This window comes from Ahaetulla prasina, chromosome 5 (assembly GCF_028640845.1).
Source record: "Ahaetulla prasina isolate Xishuangbanna chromosome 5, ASM2864084v1, whole genome shotgun sequence".
Taxonomy (NCBI): domain Eukaryota; kingdom Metazoa; phylum Chordata; class Lepidosauria; order Squamata; family Colubridae; genus Ahaetulla; species Ahaetulla prasina.
Window position 1 is genome coordinate 93369239 of NC_080543.1, and position 18071 is coordinate 93387309.

At 36.0% G+C, this 18071-nt stretch overlaps 1 protein-coding gene across 5 annotated transcripts in view; it reads left to right on the forward strand.

Moving 5' to 3' along the window:
• HERC2 (HECT and RLD domain containing E3 ubiquitin protein ligase 2) overlaps positions 1-18071 on the forward strand; it is a 115297-nt gene that overhangs the window by 48782 nt on the left and 48444 nt on the right. For all 5 annotated transcript variants that reach the window (XM_058184925.1, XM_058184924.1, XM_058184928.1 and 2 more), the window contains exons 29-47: positions 774-901; positions 995-1190; positions 1581-1717; positions 3122-3295; positions 3380-3516; positions 4295-4446; positions 5035-5226; positions 5347-5534; positions 5694-5886; positions 6734-6916; positions 9046-9230; positions 10547-10694; positions 10809-11005; positions 11290-11520; positions 12015-12150; positions 13936-14079; positions 15540-15682; positions 17149-17416; positions 17669-17811. In XM_058184925.1, the coding sequence (XP_058040908.1) occupies positions 774-901; positions 995-1190; positions 1581-1717; positions 3122-3295; positions 3380-3516; positions 4295-4446; positions 5035-5226; positions 5347-5534; positions 5694-5886; positions 6734-6916; positions 9046-9230; positions 10547-10694; positions 10809-11005; positions 11290-11520; positions 12015-12150; positions 13936-14079; positions 15540-15682; positions 17149-17416; positions 17669-17811 (3275 nt within the window). The remainder of the gene's footprint in view (positions 1-773; positions 902-994; positions 1191-1580; positions 1718-3121; positions 3296-3379; positions 3517-4294; positions 4447-5034; positions 5227-5346; positions 5535-5693; positions 5887-6733; positions 6917-9045; positions 9231-10546; positions 10695-10808; positions 11006-11289; positions 11521-12014; positions 12151-13935; positions 14080-15539; positions 15683-17148; positions 17417-17668; positions 17812-18071) is intronic.

Consider the following 18071-nt stretch of genomic DNA (forward strand, 5'->3'; position numbering starts at 1 on the left):
CAACCTTTTGGCATTCCAGCCTTCAAAATAAGCTGAGACAGAATAGACAGATTCTTAAATATTTTACAAGATCTCTGTCTTGGGGAATGTAGAATGCAACAATCTTTGTTTCTTCCCAAAATGGATTTAGTCAGCATACTTCCAAATTGTTGAGTTGTATTGTTTGAGCTGGGCAGACTTATAATCCACTTACCTTTGTTGTAAAAAAGATACTAAGAAGGATGGAAATGCTTATCCCATCACATAGTTTGCTATGGGGAAACCAAAATTGCAAAGTGTTTAGTCTGGCACAGTGGTCTCCAACATTTCCAGCTTGGTAGACTGGTGGGGGCATTGGGGGGCAAAGGGGAGGGTTTTTTCCTGCATGCATGCACCACTTTCACAAATGCAGCTTTGCACATGCGCACTTGCCCATTACTTCCATGGTCCAGTTCTGAATGGTCTACAGCCCAGGGGGTGGGGACCTCTGGTCTGGCACATACTTGGATAACTTTTCTTCCTAATCCTATTAAACTTTCTTACCTAAATTGTTAATGTTCTTAAACACTTTTTCTGCACTGGGAAATTAATACATTTTTGGTTGGACAAGTGGGGCAGCAGACTATGGCTGTGGAGTGGGGGAAATAGTTGTCTTTTATGTTCTTCCAGAACAGTTCAAAAAGAAAATTCTCTGCCATTTCAGATCAGAGTATCAGAAAGAAAGAACTCATTGTCTTATTATTTTATTGTAGTATTTCATTTCCTATTATATTTTTGCTTATTCTTTTCTAAAGGTCATGTAGCACTTTCTCTTGTTCATCCTGTTATGCTTGGAATTGACCAAGTGAAACACCGAATACTCCCAAAATCTGTAGCAGATGTTTGTCGTGTTGTCTATCAAGCAAAATGTTCACTGATCAAAGTAAGTATGGAGTCAGAAGCATCCTTTCTTAGTACTAATAACTGCTGTTGCTAATTAAATTATGGACTGAATCATGTGCATTATTATTTTAAGACCCATCAAGAGCAAGGAAGATCTTACAAAGAAGTCTGTGCTCCTGTTATTGAACGCTTGAGATTTCTCTTCAATGAACTGCGCCCAGCAGTGTGCAATGATCTCTCCATCATGTCCAAACTTAAAAGTCTTAGTTCTTTGCCCCAATGGAGAAGGGTAGTCCAGAAGATAATTAGAGATAAGAGAAAAAAGAAAGGTAAAACAATGGCTTAAATATGATTTACAGAAAATGTACTGGAGAAGATGTGATTCTTATTTGTTGACGTAGTAGAATACAACAAATTTTGGGTTGTTCCTAAGTGAGTCTTTTATACCTACCTCAATGAAAAAAAAATGGCATGATCATTTATCCATCACAGCTTGTATGTCCAGTTCCTCATGGGCTCCATATTGTAAATTCAAAAGATGATGCAATTAGCAAGAATAGGTTGAGGAATATGATCCTCTGCCACATACAACTGTGATTCACTTCAGCAGTGATATTTTTCTAGACAAAACTTAAACTTTTGCTTCTTAGGAAATACAGATTTATTCAATTATGTTTTGCATTTCTGGGGTTTTCTTAAAGCATCTTTTTTTCTGCTAGCTCCTAAAAAATCCGAAACTTCTGATGTGGAAGAATCCAAAATTGGAAATGAGGAAAGTGATTTGGGCGAGTCATGTATGATACCTCATAGTCCAGTGACAACTGATAAAAGGCCTTTGTCTGTCAAATCACCTAAGGTAAATATAAAAAAGGATGCATGCAGTAAGATGTTGCTGAATGTTTTTTTTATATATATATATAAAATGGTGGCTTAGTGGCTAAGACACTGAGCTTGTTGATCGAAAGGTCGGCAGTTCAGCGGTTCGAATCCCTAGTGCCATGTAATGGGGTGAGCTCCCATTACTTGTCCCAGCTTCAATCTAAGAGTTCGAAAGCACATAAAAAATGCAAGTAGAAAAATAGGAACCACCTTTGGTGGGAAGGTAACAGTGTTCCATGCGCCTTTGGCGTTTAGTCATGCCGGCCACATGACCATGGAGACGTCTTCGGACAATGCTGGCTCTTCGATTTTGAAACGGAGATGAGCACCGCCCCCTAGAGTCAGGAACGACTAGCACATATGTGCGAGGGGAGCTTTTACGTTTATGTATGTATGTATGTATGTATGTACGTATCTATCTATCTATCTATCTATCTATCTATCTATCTATCTATCTATCTATCTATCTATCTATCTATCTATCTATCTATCTATCTATCTATCTATCTATCTATCTATCTATCTATCTATCTATCTATGAGCCACTTTAATGTAATCTCTGTGTATGCATCCTAAGTGCTATAAGTCACCCAGAGTTGTTTCATTACTAGATGGGTGGCAAATAAATTCAGTAAACAAGTAAGTAAGTAGATATGGATTGTGGGAAGATTTTTATAGTATCTCTTAAAGAACCTGATTAGTTGGCATATTTTATGTATGTTTATATGCAGAAGCTGCTGAAGGCACTCTGAGAGGAAATGGAAGTTATGCATTTAAACTATATACAGAATATCCTTATCAAATATTACTTTCATAATTTACATCAGGATGGGTATCCGCAATTCTAAATGTGTGTATGTGTGGCTTTCAGATATATATCTATCTCTCTGTGCTGTTATCAGAAACTAATTTCTATTATGAGATGGAAAATCTAGGATAGGCCCTCTGGTAAATTTTGTAGTTAAAAAAAAAGATGAAAAAGAAAAACTCCATTTATTCTAAAAAGAAAGCCCAACTCCCACTCACCTATAGCCCCAATCTACTTTGTATGAGTTATGTAGCCCTGTAGTTGATTATAGTCATCAAAAAAAGGTCCTTGCCTAGCTAACAATGTAACATATTCTGTGTCTTTAATAGCCTTCCTGTTAACTATGGAATTTTTATATTCAGTTCACTTTTGGAGGGTTATTTTTAGATGCAACACTGTGGTGTTTTTAAGTGTTACTGTGTTCATCATCAGATGTATCTGTAAAGTTTTTCCTTGCCCTTGGAGCATAAGTTGTAAAATTCAATATCTCAATGCGTTATTTTGGTTATTAACATTGTTTTCAGCCTGAGACTTCAGTTATTAATTCATACTAATGCACATTTAACTTCTTAGGATAAATGGCAGCCGCTGATAAATACAGTCACAGGTGTTCACAAATACAAGTGGCTGAAGCAAAACGTCCAAGGGTTATATCCCCAGTCTGCTTTACTCAACACCATAGTTGAATTTGCTCTGAAAGAGGAACCTGTTGATGTAGAAAAAATGAGGAAGTGTTTACTAAAGCAGGTAAACTACATTTTCTTTATTGCGGCTGAGAATTTATTGCATAAGAAACTTACAAAAAGGTGATATTTTATCTCTGTTTTGCAGCTAGAGCGAGCGGAAGTTCGATTAGAGGGGATTGATACAATTCTAAAATTGGCCGCCAAAAGCTTCTTGCTGCCTTCTGTGCAATATGCTATGTTCTGTGGATGGCAAAGGCTTATTCCAGAAGGGATTAATATAGGGTAATCTTTCCCTTACCCCTTTTCTTTCAATTCTGTTGAGCATTTTGTAGTGTAGCGCGTGTGGAACATAAAATCAAGACTACAGATTTTAGAACTGAGCCAGAAGTAGGTTAGGGACTTGGGTAATATCGGTAGTCCTTGACTTATGACCACAATTGAGCCCAGAATTTATGTTGCTAAGTGAGAAATTTGTTAAGTGAGTTTTGTCCCATTTTAGGACTTTGCTTGCCACATATATTAAGTGAATAACTGCAATTGTCACTTGTTAAATTAGTAACACGGTCGTTAAGTGAATCTGGCTTTCCACATTGACTTTGCTTGTTAGAAGGTAGCAAAAGATGGTTGCATGTCCCCAGGATACTGCATCCGTCATAAATATTAACCAGTTGTCAAGCATCCAAATGTAAATCATGTAATCATGGGAATGCTACAACGGTCATAAGTGTGAAACATGGTCATAAGTCACTTTTTTCAGTGCCGTTGTAACTTCAAGCAGTCACTAAATGATCTGTTGTAACTTGAGGACTACCTGTGTAGTATAACAGACTTGTGCTAAATGAAGAAAACATAAATCATAACCTTAGAGCAGCACTGAAGTGTCTTGGAACACCTAGCTTTCCTAGAACTAATATAAAGTCAGAAATGTGAAGCCTTTTGAAAAAAAACAAGAGTATAGCTACATTAGGTTTGCTAGCGCAGCATATGCTTCATTTGCACTACTTTATGTTATATTTCAAAATCCTAAAATCATTTTTTAAAAATTTTTTAACCTACAAAGAGAGCCTTTAACAGATTGCTTAAGAGATGTTGATCTGATTCCACCCTTTAACCGTACACTTCTGGAAGTTACCTTTGGAAAGTTGTATTCATGGGCTGTTCAAAATGTTAGAAACATTTTGCTTGATGCTAACAGCAGATTTAAGGAATTAGGTGAGTCCTTCCAGGTATTTACTCTGTGTTTTGATTTATTAAAACTCATTGGTGTTACTTGCATGAATTTGTATGATAGTGCAAACTGTAATTTAAATGTTGAAGTATAGTTGCAAGTTATGTCTTGTAGGATATCTGATAAGCTTCCTTTTCTTTTGATAATATAACAGACATGGAGAGGGAGTGAGTCATGAGTCATATAGATTTGTATCTATGTTGCCTTTCCCAGTTGCTTCTGAGTTATTTAAACACTTTTATTAAATAAACAGAAATAGACGATCTGCCCTGATATATCCTGAAGTCTTAATCTGATTTCTTATATGAAAATTTGGTTGGTTTGTATGTTTGAGTAGTGTGGACTCATGGGCCATAATATTATTTATATCTGCATTGTCTATTGAGATTAAAGTTACTAGAGGAATCTTATATCTGTATGTGTGTGTTTTGGAGCTTCTAGTGTATTGTATTCAACTAGAAAAGCAACTTCAGGCAAAATAATAGTAAAAATCTTTTCGCAGAAGTGTTATGTACTGTAGGTCATTTATTTAAGCTAATAAATATTTTGGGTTTTTTTCACGTGTCATCTAGGAATCCAGCCTGTTCCTCTGCAGACTATAACCAATGAGAATCCTGCAGGACCAAGTCTTGGAACCGTCCCACAAGCACGTTTTTTATTGGTCATGCTTAACATGTTAACTTTGCAACATGGTGCAAATACCTTGAATCTTCTTCTCAATTCTGGCATGTTGGCATTAATGCAAACCACACTGAGGCTAATAGGTATTTGCAGATCTGTCTTCCTCTGACTATTTTGTGGAAATATTTTAATGGTTTTAGAATTTATCTATTAATGGCTAAATGCAAGATGTGTATATCTCAGTAAATCTATTGTTGAATTAGGACCGAGCTCCGATAATGTGGAAGAAGATATGATTGCTGCATCCCGGGGTGTTTCTGCTACAGTCCTAGAAGAGTCCAGGAAGGAAAGCACTCCAGTTCAGCTTCCTGTTTCAGGACCAGAATTGGCAGCCATGATGAAGATTGGTACTAGAGTGATGAGAGGAGTAGATTGGAAGTGGGGTGACCAGGTATTACCTTTGTCAGTGTTGCACTTATTTGCCTTATATCTGCCCAGAGTCACCTTGTGGGAGAGATGGGTGGCATAAAAGTGTAATAAACAAGCGTATCAATTGGATTTGAATATAATCTTGATTGTTATATATTTTAAACATTTCTGCTTTCCTAAGGATGGGCCTCCTCCAGGTTTGGGACGGGTAATTGGAGAACTGGGTGAAGACGGTTGGATTCGAGTACAGTGGGACACCGGCAGTACCAATTCTTATCGGATGGGAAAAGAGGGGAAGTATGATCTGAAGCTAGCCGAACCTCCTCCTGCTTCACAACCTGCAACTGAAGACTCTGACACTGAGGATGATTCTGGTAAGAAAGATTGGAGTTGAGGTCACTGGCATTTTAGTATCTAGATATTCTATGGTGGGAATGGTTGTAATCACATCAAATTTTCTTCTGTCTTCTCACTTTTTTCAATCAAAAGATTCAAAGTATTAAAAGAAAATGCTTGGTAATATGGGAAGGGAAGGAAGGAGGAGGGAGGGAGGAAAGAGAGAAAGAAGAAGGGAGGGAAGGAAGGAAAGGAAAGGAAGGAAGAAGGAGGGAGGGAGGAAAGAGAGAAAGAAGAAGGGAAGGAATGAAGGAGAATTTCTGTAGCTCATGGCCATCTTCCCACAAACTCAGTGGGGAAGCCAACAAGAAGCTGAAGTTGCTCTCACTGACATTTTGTCTCCTGTGGTCATTCTATTTCTCTGTTTAGGTAAGAAAAATATATTTAAAAGGATGATTCAATGGGTTATAGGTTGTTTAGCATTCTATTATTATCCTCTTTGAAGTTATTAGTATATCAAACAAAAGGTGATATATTATTATATTCTAATGTGAATCAAAAGCTTTATCATTTATCTTTCTACTCCCCTATAATGTTTCAAAGACATGAGAGTTCTTTCAGTTTGTTTTTCTTTGTTATTTGCACTATCAGTGTTAGCTATTCTTTCTGAATTGTATTTGTTTTGACATGCATGATAAAATAAATTGAATAGTCTATCTTCTTTTGTGATTAACACGTCTATTCTTGAGGAAATACTGTATTTTTATACTGGTCATCACTAAAATACTAGGTTTATGTTACTGACTTTATGTAGAGTGACTGAAAATGAGGGAGCTGAAATACATTAACCTTGTTTTCAGTAATTTACTATGACTCTTGTTTTAGAAGGAGAACACACTGAAAAAAATCTCCATCCTACTTCCATGATGCTGACCAGCACAGTGAATCTTTTGCAAACACTCTGCCTTTCTGCTGGTCTTCACGCTGAAGTAATGCAGAATGAAGCAACGAGAACTCTGTGTGGATTGCTCCGCATGCTGGTAGAAAGTGGCACAACAGAAAAATCATGTAAATCCGGTGTATTATATTCTTGCTTTCTATTGTATTCACCATCCAAGTATCAGTAAAACAAGAATGTTATGTGTTTATTTAGTTTATTCATTCATCCTAGCACACAATCTGGGAAAACGATCTAGACGATGACTGACTAATCCACACATAGAATTATAATCTCCCACCACAGAAATAATAATATCAGTTAATTCTATTCAGTCATATTAACTGCGTAAGCAGCAAATTCTGTATAGAAGAGATTTTTTTTTTATGTTTTGAATTTTGAATGTTTTTTTCTGAATGAAACCAGAGAGGGGACCAGATTGATTTCATTGGTGAGGCTGTTTCAGAGAATAAACTCCTCTGAAAAGCAGTGCATTTTAGCTTTTTCCCTTTACTTCCCAGAAGAGGAGAGCTACTGGTTGTTTTTCCTGACATGACCAAATACAGGTCAAGCTTGTACTGTAGGTAACTAAATGACAAGTCATTAGGGATTTTGTATGTCTAAACTTGTGCCTGGAAGCCTATTAAAAGCCAGTGCAGATCTCAAAGCACAAGTGTAATGTAGCTCCACCAACAGCTGCCAATTAGTATTTGGGCTGCCACATTTTGGATCACTTTAGTTTCTGAGTAACCTTTAAAGGCAAAAGAACATTTCAGAAGTTTAGTCAGTTCATAAGTTATTGTGCCTTACATATTCATCCTTTACAGAATGAAAGATCTTTGGTGTAACTTCCTTTTTTTTTTTGTCACAACACTATACGTAAATATCCACATAAAACAACAACACATCATAAAAGAAAAACATATATATAAGTAAAAGTATGCAATAACTATATTAATTTGATATAATGAAAGGGAACAATAGGACAGGAACGGTAGGCACTTTCGTGCTCTTATGCACGCCCCTTAGGAATGGGGTGAGGTCAATAGTAGACAGTTTTTGGTTGAAGTTTTTGGGATTTTGAGTAGAGACTATAGAGTCAGGTAGTGAGTTCCAAGCGTTAACAACTCTGTTACAGAAGTCATATTTTCTACAATCAAGTTTGAAGCGGTTGACATTAAGTTTGAATCTATTGTTTGCTCTTGTATTATTGCGATTGAAGCTGAAGTAGTCTTTCACAGGAAGGATATTGCAATAGATGATTCTGTGTGTTAAACACAGGTCATGTCAGAGTCGGCGGAGTTCTAAGTTTTCTAACCCCAGGATTTCAAGTCTGGTGGTATAAGGTATTTTGTTGCTTTCAGAGGAGCGGAGAACTCTTCTTGTAAAATATTTCTGGACGTGTTCGATTGTATTAATGTCAGAGATGTGATATGGGTTCCAGACAGGTGAGCTGTATTCAGGAATAGGTCTGGCAAATGTTTTGTATGCTCTGGTTATTAGTGTAGAGTTTTTGGAAAAGAAGCTGCGTAAAATTAGGTTTACAACTCTTAGAGCCTTTTTTGCTATGTAGTTGCAGTGGGCTTTGGCACTTAGGTCATTTGATATGAAAACTCCAAGGTCTTTAACAGGGTGGGGGTCATCTGTAAGATAATGTCCATCAAGCTTGTACTTATTGTTGGGGTTCTTTTTTCCAATATGTAAGACTGAGCATTTGCTGGTTGAGATTTGGAGTTGCCAAGTTTTAGACCAATCAGATACAAAGTCAAGGTCTTTTTGAAGGGTAGAAGTATTGTTAGTGGTGTTAAATAGTTTGACATCGTCAGCAAAGAGAACACAATGACTTGAGATAAGGTCACAGAGATCATTTATGTATAGTATGAAGAGCGTTGGTCCAAGAACGCTGCCTTGGGGAGCACCACTTTTGACAGGGACAGGATTTGATAGAGCATTGCCAATTTTGATGCTTCTCTTTTATAATTGTTTGTTAGAAGATTTTTTGATTTAGATGCATTACAGTAAAGTAAAATGAAATATAGAACAAGGTGGTTTTGAAAACTAAAACCAGGTAGGATTGAATCTAATTGGTTTCCCTCTCCAGTCATAAAAAAAAGGGAAGACGCAACCTCCCTTTTAAGGCCCATATTCCCCATTTTTTAGAGGAGCAGAGAACAGGGAGCAATAGGAATTTCTACTGTGTAATTAGACATATGATTACACCAGTGTTGATTACTACACATTCATTGTTAATTATTTGCAGCTTCCTTGCCAAATACATTAGTTAACAAAGAGCAACACCGGAGCTGGTGTACCCTGGGATTCATCCGAAGTATAGCACTGATGCCTCAAATGTGCAGCACTCTTAGTACATCACAATGGATAACACTGCTAATGAAAATTGTAGAAGGACATGATTCATTCACTGCTGCATCTCTCCAACGACAGGTAATGGTATATAATGTTTTAATGATCAGTGGTTGATTCCTGGTATAGTTTTAAAGCTGTCTTTTATAGCTTTGTTATAATTTAAAAGCAAGTGTCTTAGAAGATCAGTGTGAATATGTAGTGTGGCTTTGTCCTTGCATCTACTTTAGATGTGAGTCATGAGAACTGGGGCAGGTTGGACCTAAAAGTATTGGTTAAGAGTGCTCAAGACATGGAATATATATATATGGGCAACAGACACTAGATCCTCTTTCTGTTTAGGAACAGATATTTTGTCTTGCAAACCTTTTTTGGAAAATCTGGGACAATTATAAGCATGTGCCATGGCAGACTTTCTTTTCAAAGAATAAATTATAGCATGTTCACATTTTGAAAACTGGCCATGACCTAAAACTGTATTTAACAAAAGGAAGCTTAGATTTTGTCTCTCTCTCCTGTGCTGGAGTGTGGGCCAACTTGATGAGAATATGGAGACACTATCAAACCAAATGAATGGATCAGAGCTGGAAATAACAAAAATATGGGTGAAATGGAGGCTGGAGAAAGTGGTGAAGCTGCTGTCATTCCTTCTAGTTGGACAGGGATAAGCCAAGGGAGATCGATCTATCTATCTTCAGGCTCCATGTGGGGATGACACGTATCTCTACTGGAAAGCAGAGGAGGCTTTATTTATTTATATTTATTAGTCAACTTTATATAGCTATTCATCTCGCCAAAAGTGGATCCTGAGGGTTGGTTCTTCATAGAAATAGAGACTTGGGGAAATGTGAACCTCAACTGATGGAAAGCTTCTATGGCAATAGAGGTTTTAATTGCAAATTATCATCCTTTATGAGCACAAGGAGAACAAGATGAGGATGTGGCCAACATGTTGATTGAAATGGAATGTCTATTCCTAGAGTCACTGAACTCAATAGGATTTATAATATATTCATTTCCTTTCTGATAACTGAAGAAAAACAGTTTTGTTTTGCAAGGATCTCTTCTAAAGTTCCTGTTCCAGCATGTGTGCATAAGTTGCATAAGTTAAATAGACCCAGCTCTCACATAACAGTAACCTAAATACACTCATCTGAGGATAAAAACTATTAAGGTCAGTGGGGCGTCCTACATTAATTTAAGCATGTATACAATTGTGTGCTGATTCCAGATGGGTGCAAGCAGTCTCTCTTTTAGGAAAGTGTGTATATTAATATGATTGAACGTATGGATGAACTGGAACTTTAATTAATTTTACAAATGGACTGTTTTGTTTTAAAGCCATTATTTTTAATAAGTAGTGCGCATTTCTTTTTTCTGCTGTTTCATTGTTTTAGATCCTTGCTGTGCACTTACTACAAGCAGTGCTTCCTTCCTGGGATAAAACAGAAAGGTCACGGGATATGAAATTCCTTGTGGAAAAATTATTTGGGTTTTTGGGTAGCTTGCTGACTACATGTTCTTCAGATATCCCACTGCTCAGAGGTAAGAAAATATTTTGTCTTCATTGATACAGTTTTTAGTCCATTCATCTTTCATGGATGTAACTTTATCTTAGCTTTCTTTCATTTCTTCTATACTGTGTTTGTTTGTTTGCAGAATCTACTCTGAGGAGGAGGAAAGCTAGGCCTCAGGCCTCCCTGACAGCAACTCACAGCAGTACTTTAGCTGAAGAGATTGTTGCTCTATTGAGGACTTTGCATTCATTGAGCCAGTGGAATGCACTCATAAACAAGTATATCAACTCTCAGCTAACCTCCATCACCCACATCTTTGCAGGAAAAGAGTCAGAAGGGGTAGTTCCCACATCTTTACAATCAACTCATTTGTTGTTTTAAAAAAGAAAGCAATTAATTCAGTCAATTATACTTTTTCAATTAACACTGTGATGAAGTTTTAAAATTCTTTCTTAAACATTAAATTTGCATTGATATCCCAAATGTGCATTGATTTTTATGTGCAAAAATATTTAAATTTATGTGCAAAAATATTCAAATTTATGATTACATATGTATGTGTATATATTCTGCTAAGGGAGATGCTCCTTGTAGTTTAACTAGATTGTAATCATTTTTACTAGGCTGCTTTGGAAGACTGTTTTCCTGATTCTGGGACTCCAGAAGTGGGAGGCCTGATGGCTGTTTTGGCAGTTATTGGTGGAATAGACAGTCGGTTGCGGTTAGGTGGTCAAGTAGTTCATGAGGAATTTGGAGAAGGCACGGTGACAAGGATTACTCCAAAAGGAAAAATCACAGTGCAATTTTATGATATGAGAACCTGCAGAGTTTGTCCTTTCAGTCAACTAAAACCAGTGAGTTCCTTAAGCGATGTTAGGATATTGAGATATTGATAATTAACATACTGGTAGTACTTGGGAAATGTTGTGGATAAGACGCAGAAGTGTATGTATCCTGTAACACAGGATATGACTTTCCTTTAAATCCTGAACCTCTTGAAATGATCTTGCTGCTCTGAGAAGATAGTGGTACTAACGTGCTGTTTGTAATTTCACTGACAGCTTTAAGTCTATTGTGAAAATCTTTAATCTACTTCCCATTTTGTTTCATTTTTATGTTACAATCTCAAATGGTAGCAAAATATCTTTAAGACCTGAGAACTCCATTTTCTGCATCTGTATGTTACTCAATAGGTTTCTTTTTGAGAAAAAATATGATTTTACTGAATATACCATGGGTTTATTCTTTCTAGAAACGAGACATAGTTATTTCCGTTGAAAATAAATAAATCTTGCGATCTAAATTATAATGAAATTACATTGATAACATTCTTTGTATTTCCCCTTAGGTTCCTGTGGTTCCATTTAATGTGAATAACTTACCCTTCACTGAACCCATGCTTTCTGTCTGGGCTCAGTTGGTAAATCTGGCTGGCAGTAAAGTAGAAAAACAAAGAATGAAGACTCCCAACCAGGGCCTTTCTGGTATATATTTCTCCACTTGAAAGTATTCTTCTGTCTAAGATAACAAGACTGTAAAAACTGGAAAAAAGAAATGTAATTTGGTTTGAAGAGGGTTAATATCAGCATTAAACAAGGATTATTTTAAGCCAAATTTGGGCAGAAGCCCTTGTGGCTATATCCTCTGTTTGCTCATTTGTAGCTCTGAATCCAAGATCCAGCAAGTCATGGACTTGTTTGCTCATTTGCAGCTCTGAATCCAAGATCCAGCAAGTCATGGACTTGTTCCTTCAGGAGTAGTGCATCTACTTCATAAAACAATCACCAGAACTGATAAGAGTTGATATTTTTATGTCAAGGTTTTCTACCTTGTTTGGGTTTAACTTCAGCCTAGTTCATTCCATCCTGTCCTCAAGCAGCTTCCAGATACTGGGTCAGGAATTAAATTTCATATCCAGATTAGACTAGGGTGATGTTGTATAACTGAGTATCAACAGTACAGTGATAGCATTTTACCCCAAGCTGACAAGTGACCTTTCCCTGCAGCTGACATAATGTTAAAAAGGAGTCTTTATTTATAGAGTCACAAAAGTATCCATCAAGCTGACTTCTCCTCCCCCTTTGGTTAAAACTGTTCACCAAGGAAAGGACTGGAGCTTCTGTAGAACAGTCTTTCCAATATCTAATCATTACAGTTGAACCACACAAATATCACAAAGAATTGTACTAAACACCAGACAAAGGGCCTGATGGGACCAGAAGGATGAACTACCTTTGAGGTCATCAGCCAGTTACCAATGTTATTTCTGTCTCATGCCCAGATCTGTAACCTGTGTGAAGGTGGAAAAGGAAAAGATAATTTAAAGTAGTAATTTTCCACAACACTTTTGTAATCTGAACAGATTTTCAATAGATGAGATTAGAATTGTATTCTTACTGTCTTTAAGGATATTTATTTTAATAATTTTAAAAATCATTGCCGTTAACAAATTTTTGTACTTTCAGCATGAACATTTTTCCTATTAATTTTTGCAGCCCTTGGGTAAAAATCAGAGAACCTGAATAGTCAACATATTTCAGTATTGTTCCATTAGAACAGTGGTAGTCAACCTGGTCCCTACCGCCCACTAGTGGGCGTTCCAGCTTTCATGGTGGGTGGTAGGGGTTTTGTCCAATACTGAAGCACTTTCCTTTTTTTTAAATTTAATTGACTTTTAAAAAATTTTTCATAGCATTATTTAAAAACATTTTCATTATGTTTTCATAAAATTCCCTGTGACAATTAAAATTTCTGAAAATATACTATTTGTATCGCCCACGCATAAGTTTAGTTCACGTTACGTAAGTGAAACTAAATGGCGCTATAGTGTGACCGCAAACAAAAGAGCCTCGTCCCAGAATAGCTCGCGCATCTCCCCCCACACCACCCAGCTGTAACAGACAAGCAGAGCTGGTAGCCGGCGCCGCCCCCCCCCGCTAAACCCAATCCACGATGTGCGAGAGGCATGCGCAGACGATGATACACGGTGCGTTACTGTGGAATCGTTGGGCGGTTAGAAAATTTTACTACTAACAGAGATACAAAAGTGGACAGTAGGTATAAAAAGGTTGACTACCCCTGCATTAGAATATAAACCATTCAAATTCCTATTTTTCTGTTGTAACAGCCAACTCAGAAACTCAGATAGAAGGTTTTAAATGGAGTTGTTTAGTTTGAGGCCTGAAACAAAATATGTTTTCTCTTTCATGTTTATCCCTAATATTTCCTATCAGTTGTGCTAACAAATGCCTGTAATATATTTTGAACAGGACAAATAGATTTGGATCTCTTGAGATGTCAGCAATTAAAGCTATACATATTAAAAGCAGGCCGAGCTCTGCTTTCTTACCAGGATAAATTAAGGCAGATCTTATCTCAACCAGCAGTACAAGATTCTAGTTCAGTTCCCACAGGTAAAATTTGACTTAATCACCTTTTTTACAATTTTCACATTTTAAAAATATTTTTTACTGTTTCTACTTAACTAGGCAGCCTATTGGAGAGGGAATTGGATTTTCAGTGATTAATTTTTCTTGTTTTTCCTCATGGTAAGTAACCTGACTTAGAATTCTCCAGCAGTACACACTTAACCACAAATGTTTATTTATGTTTTTTTGGAAGCAACAAGCTGTTCCTTTTCAGATATAATGTTTTGTATGTATAGAGTTCGTTAGTTCATTAGTTGTCCAAAAATAGATTTGTTGAGATACTAGAGAAATGAGGTAAAAAGAATACTTTCTCTTTCACTTATCAATTAAGAGGAAAGTGTCTGTTCTTTTAGTGTTAGATATCAGACGTATGGGGATCATATAAGGAGGAAGAAAATAAATAGATTAGTGAGAATGACACCAGCATTTCAAGATACATAGTACCCTGAGTAAGTTTAATATAATTAAACATAATATGAGAGACCGAAAGAGGATCCATAGATAGTTCTATTTTTTCATCAATAAAGCACTCCTTTTTTAGACCTCACTTCCTTTGAATAGTTTAGGAAACAACCATGAGTATTTTCCTTCTTATCCTCAAGCAGTACTATGTAATAAGTCTACTTGGCCCTCAGCTTTGTGGCTATCTAGGGATTTGAACTTGGATCATCTTAATTTTAATCCAACCGCAGAGATTCACATTCAGATGCTAGTTTCATTAGTATAAAAGAAACTCTGTCTATTCTGACCTGTAACTAACTGGAATTAACATGAGAAAAGGGTACTTATACAAATAGTCTGCTCCATTGTGCTCCTGCTTGCTGCCCCTTCAGTATTGGCCCTGTTGTATTTAAATTATGTAATAAACTAAAGATAATTGTACTAGGAATAGGGATTTAAACACAAAGCTTGGCAGGAAAAAAAGCTCAGGATTATAAGAAATAGCATGCATATAATCCATTTATGAATTATAATTCTGTACTTGGACTTATACTGAATCTGTAGTTGGATTTCTTTTAGTCTTTATTTTTTTAAAATGATCTCTTGTCTGTTTTTTCATAATAAGAGTGGATCTCCTAAATCTGATGGATTTTTAAAAAAATTAACACTGTTCTAATTGACAATTCCTACTGGTTTAATACTTTAGTTAAATATGGATGATTGATTCCATTAACAGTTAAGATTATTTTATATGTAGTATTGACCTACTATTTTGAGAAATCTTGTTTGGGTTTGCGCAATGTTTCTGATTCTTTTTTCCCTTTATGCTATTAAATATCTGCTAAACTAAATATATAAACATATAAAAAGAGACTTAAAGAAATATTAATTTGCATTTGAAATAAGATACATCATGGACTGTTTCTGGAAGAATATATAAGCTTCGGGGGTTTGTTTTGGTATGGAGGTTCTACAGCTTAAAAGACTTTTTTTGTTGCTTTAAGACGATGGTGCAGTGGCATCACCTGAGGTGGGAGACATGTCTCCAGAAGGGCCCCAGCCTCCCTTGATCCTCTTGCAGCAACTGTTGACAGCAGCAACACAACCATCTCCAGTAAAAGCAATATTTGATAAACAAGAGCTTGAGGTATTTTGTTTATTTGCTATTTGCTATTTTAAATCATACACTATCAATGTAAACCTGTGAAGAAGGTTTTTATATATATATATATTAAAAATTATAACTTACTAAATACAATTCAGTAGGAAAAGAGACACATCCAAACACCATGAGACATGACACACTTTTGCAAAGATAAAGGTCGAATGGTTACTAGCCACAACCATTTCAGTAAAAAGAGACTTGTTATATCACCTTTCTCTCTGTAGTAGCCAAATGAAATAGCTGTTGCGAGAAGCAGACCAAATCATGACTGATCCCAGGAATGTGAGAGTCATTATATTGCTGATTTTATTTCTCTCAAACGTTTCTGTATTTAGTTAACATTTCAAACAATTTATTTATTTATTTATTTAGAAGATTTACATGGTTGCCCACTCACTCTCAGTGAGTCTGGGCAGTTTACAAAGAATAAAAACCCAGTTTGTTTTAACTCAGGAGAGGCTCTTTTGTGAAAGAGGTTTAGTCAGAGTTATCCATCATGTGTACTGAAAAGTCACATATTCAAGATTCCTATGTTCCTATGCATTGCAAATATGTTTTGAATTTGAGTTACTTAAAAAGTTCAGTTGCATTTGTTTTAAAAATTATTGACATTGTACTTGAAAAAAATGTCATATTTGTTGCATTTCTACCTTGGATATATTCATTTCTTCAGAAAGAAGCCACAGCCCTGATAAATAAGTTACACAGAGAAAATGCTAAAAATAAAAGCATGAGCAACAACGTAACTCTATTTCTTCTTCTAAGGATACTGATTTAATATTTTTATGAGAGATAGTAATAATTATATAGATTCCAGAAGAATAGTTGGTTGATAACAAACTTGTATAGCACATAAAAAATAGAGATATTTAACAACAGCAACAACGAGTTGGAAGGGACCTTGGAGGTCTTCTAGTCCAACTCCCTGCCCAGGAAGGAAACCCTACATCATTTCAGGCAAATGGCTATCCAACATTTTCTTAAAAATTTCCAGTGTTGGAGCATTCACAACTTCTGCAGGCAAGTTGTTCCACTGATTAATTGTTCTAACTGTCAGGAAATTTCTCCTTAGTTCTAAGTTGCTTCTCTCCTTGATTAGTTTCCATCCATTGCTTCTTGTTCTACCCTCAGGTGCTTTGGAAAATAGTTTGACTCCCTCTTCTTTTAAATTTAAAATATCTTGTGGTACGCCTATTGGTCACTGTAGTTATTTGCATGCTTAAAAAAATTATGTTATATCCAAAGTGATTTGGTTGCATTGGGTAAACCAGATTTGGCCACAATAAATCTTGTAATTTCTAGCTTAGGTTCTTGCCTTCTTAGCATTTTTATTTTTATTTTTAAGTAAGCCATAGGATTTGTGTCTACATCTGCCATAGGATAAATGGATGTGTTGTCTTCTATGTTACTTTGTGTTAAATAGAGCTTATATATATAATTTCCTATAGGCTGCTGCACTTGCTGTATGTCAATATCTGGCTGTAGAATCTGGGCATCCTTCAACTCCGGTCTTTGAAGAATGTAGCTCCAGTGAAGCTACAACACCTGTTACAGTCCAACATATCCGACCTGCAAAAGTAAAAAAATGCAAGGCATCTCCCATTCCACCACTCCCAATTGTTGTGCAACTTATGGAAATGGGATTCCCTAGAAAGAATATTGAGTTTGCATTGAAATCACTATCAGGAACTTCTGGAAGTGCTTCTGGATTACCAGGTACCTCGTGTTTGTAGTATTCACAGTGTACTACTAAGAGATTGATGGAATATTTTTGCTTTGGTACTGATGGTAAAAATAATACAGGGTAAATATAAAGATTGGGTAACAGTAGTGATCTGTTAGCTATAGAAAAATATTATGGAAGATGATTTGGAAAGGTTCATGATGATTTAAAGTGGCGATATAAAATAAAAGCATAATTTAGGTACTTCTACTCATATGAACAATCCTATTGATGTCTTAATCTAGGGGTAGAAGCCTTGGTGGGCTGGCTTTTGGATCATCCCGATGTTCAAATTACCGATTTCTCAGATGGTGACACTATATCTGATGAATATTCAGATGATGAAGTGTCAGAAGAAGTAGAGGAAGCAGAAGCCGCGTATCCAGTGGTAAATGTTAGGAATAACTACTTACGATTTTATAAAAAATTTCTAATGAAAAAAAATAGTGACAAGTTTTCTATATTTATTTATTTATTTATTTATTTATTTATTTATTTATTTATTTATTTATTTTATTTTATTTTATTTTATTTTATTTTATTTTATTCGATTTTTATACCGCCCTTCTCCCGAAGGACTCAGGGCGGTGTACAGCCAAATAAAAATCAACAATATACACTTTAAAACAAAACTAAAACAAAACATAT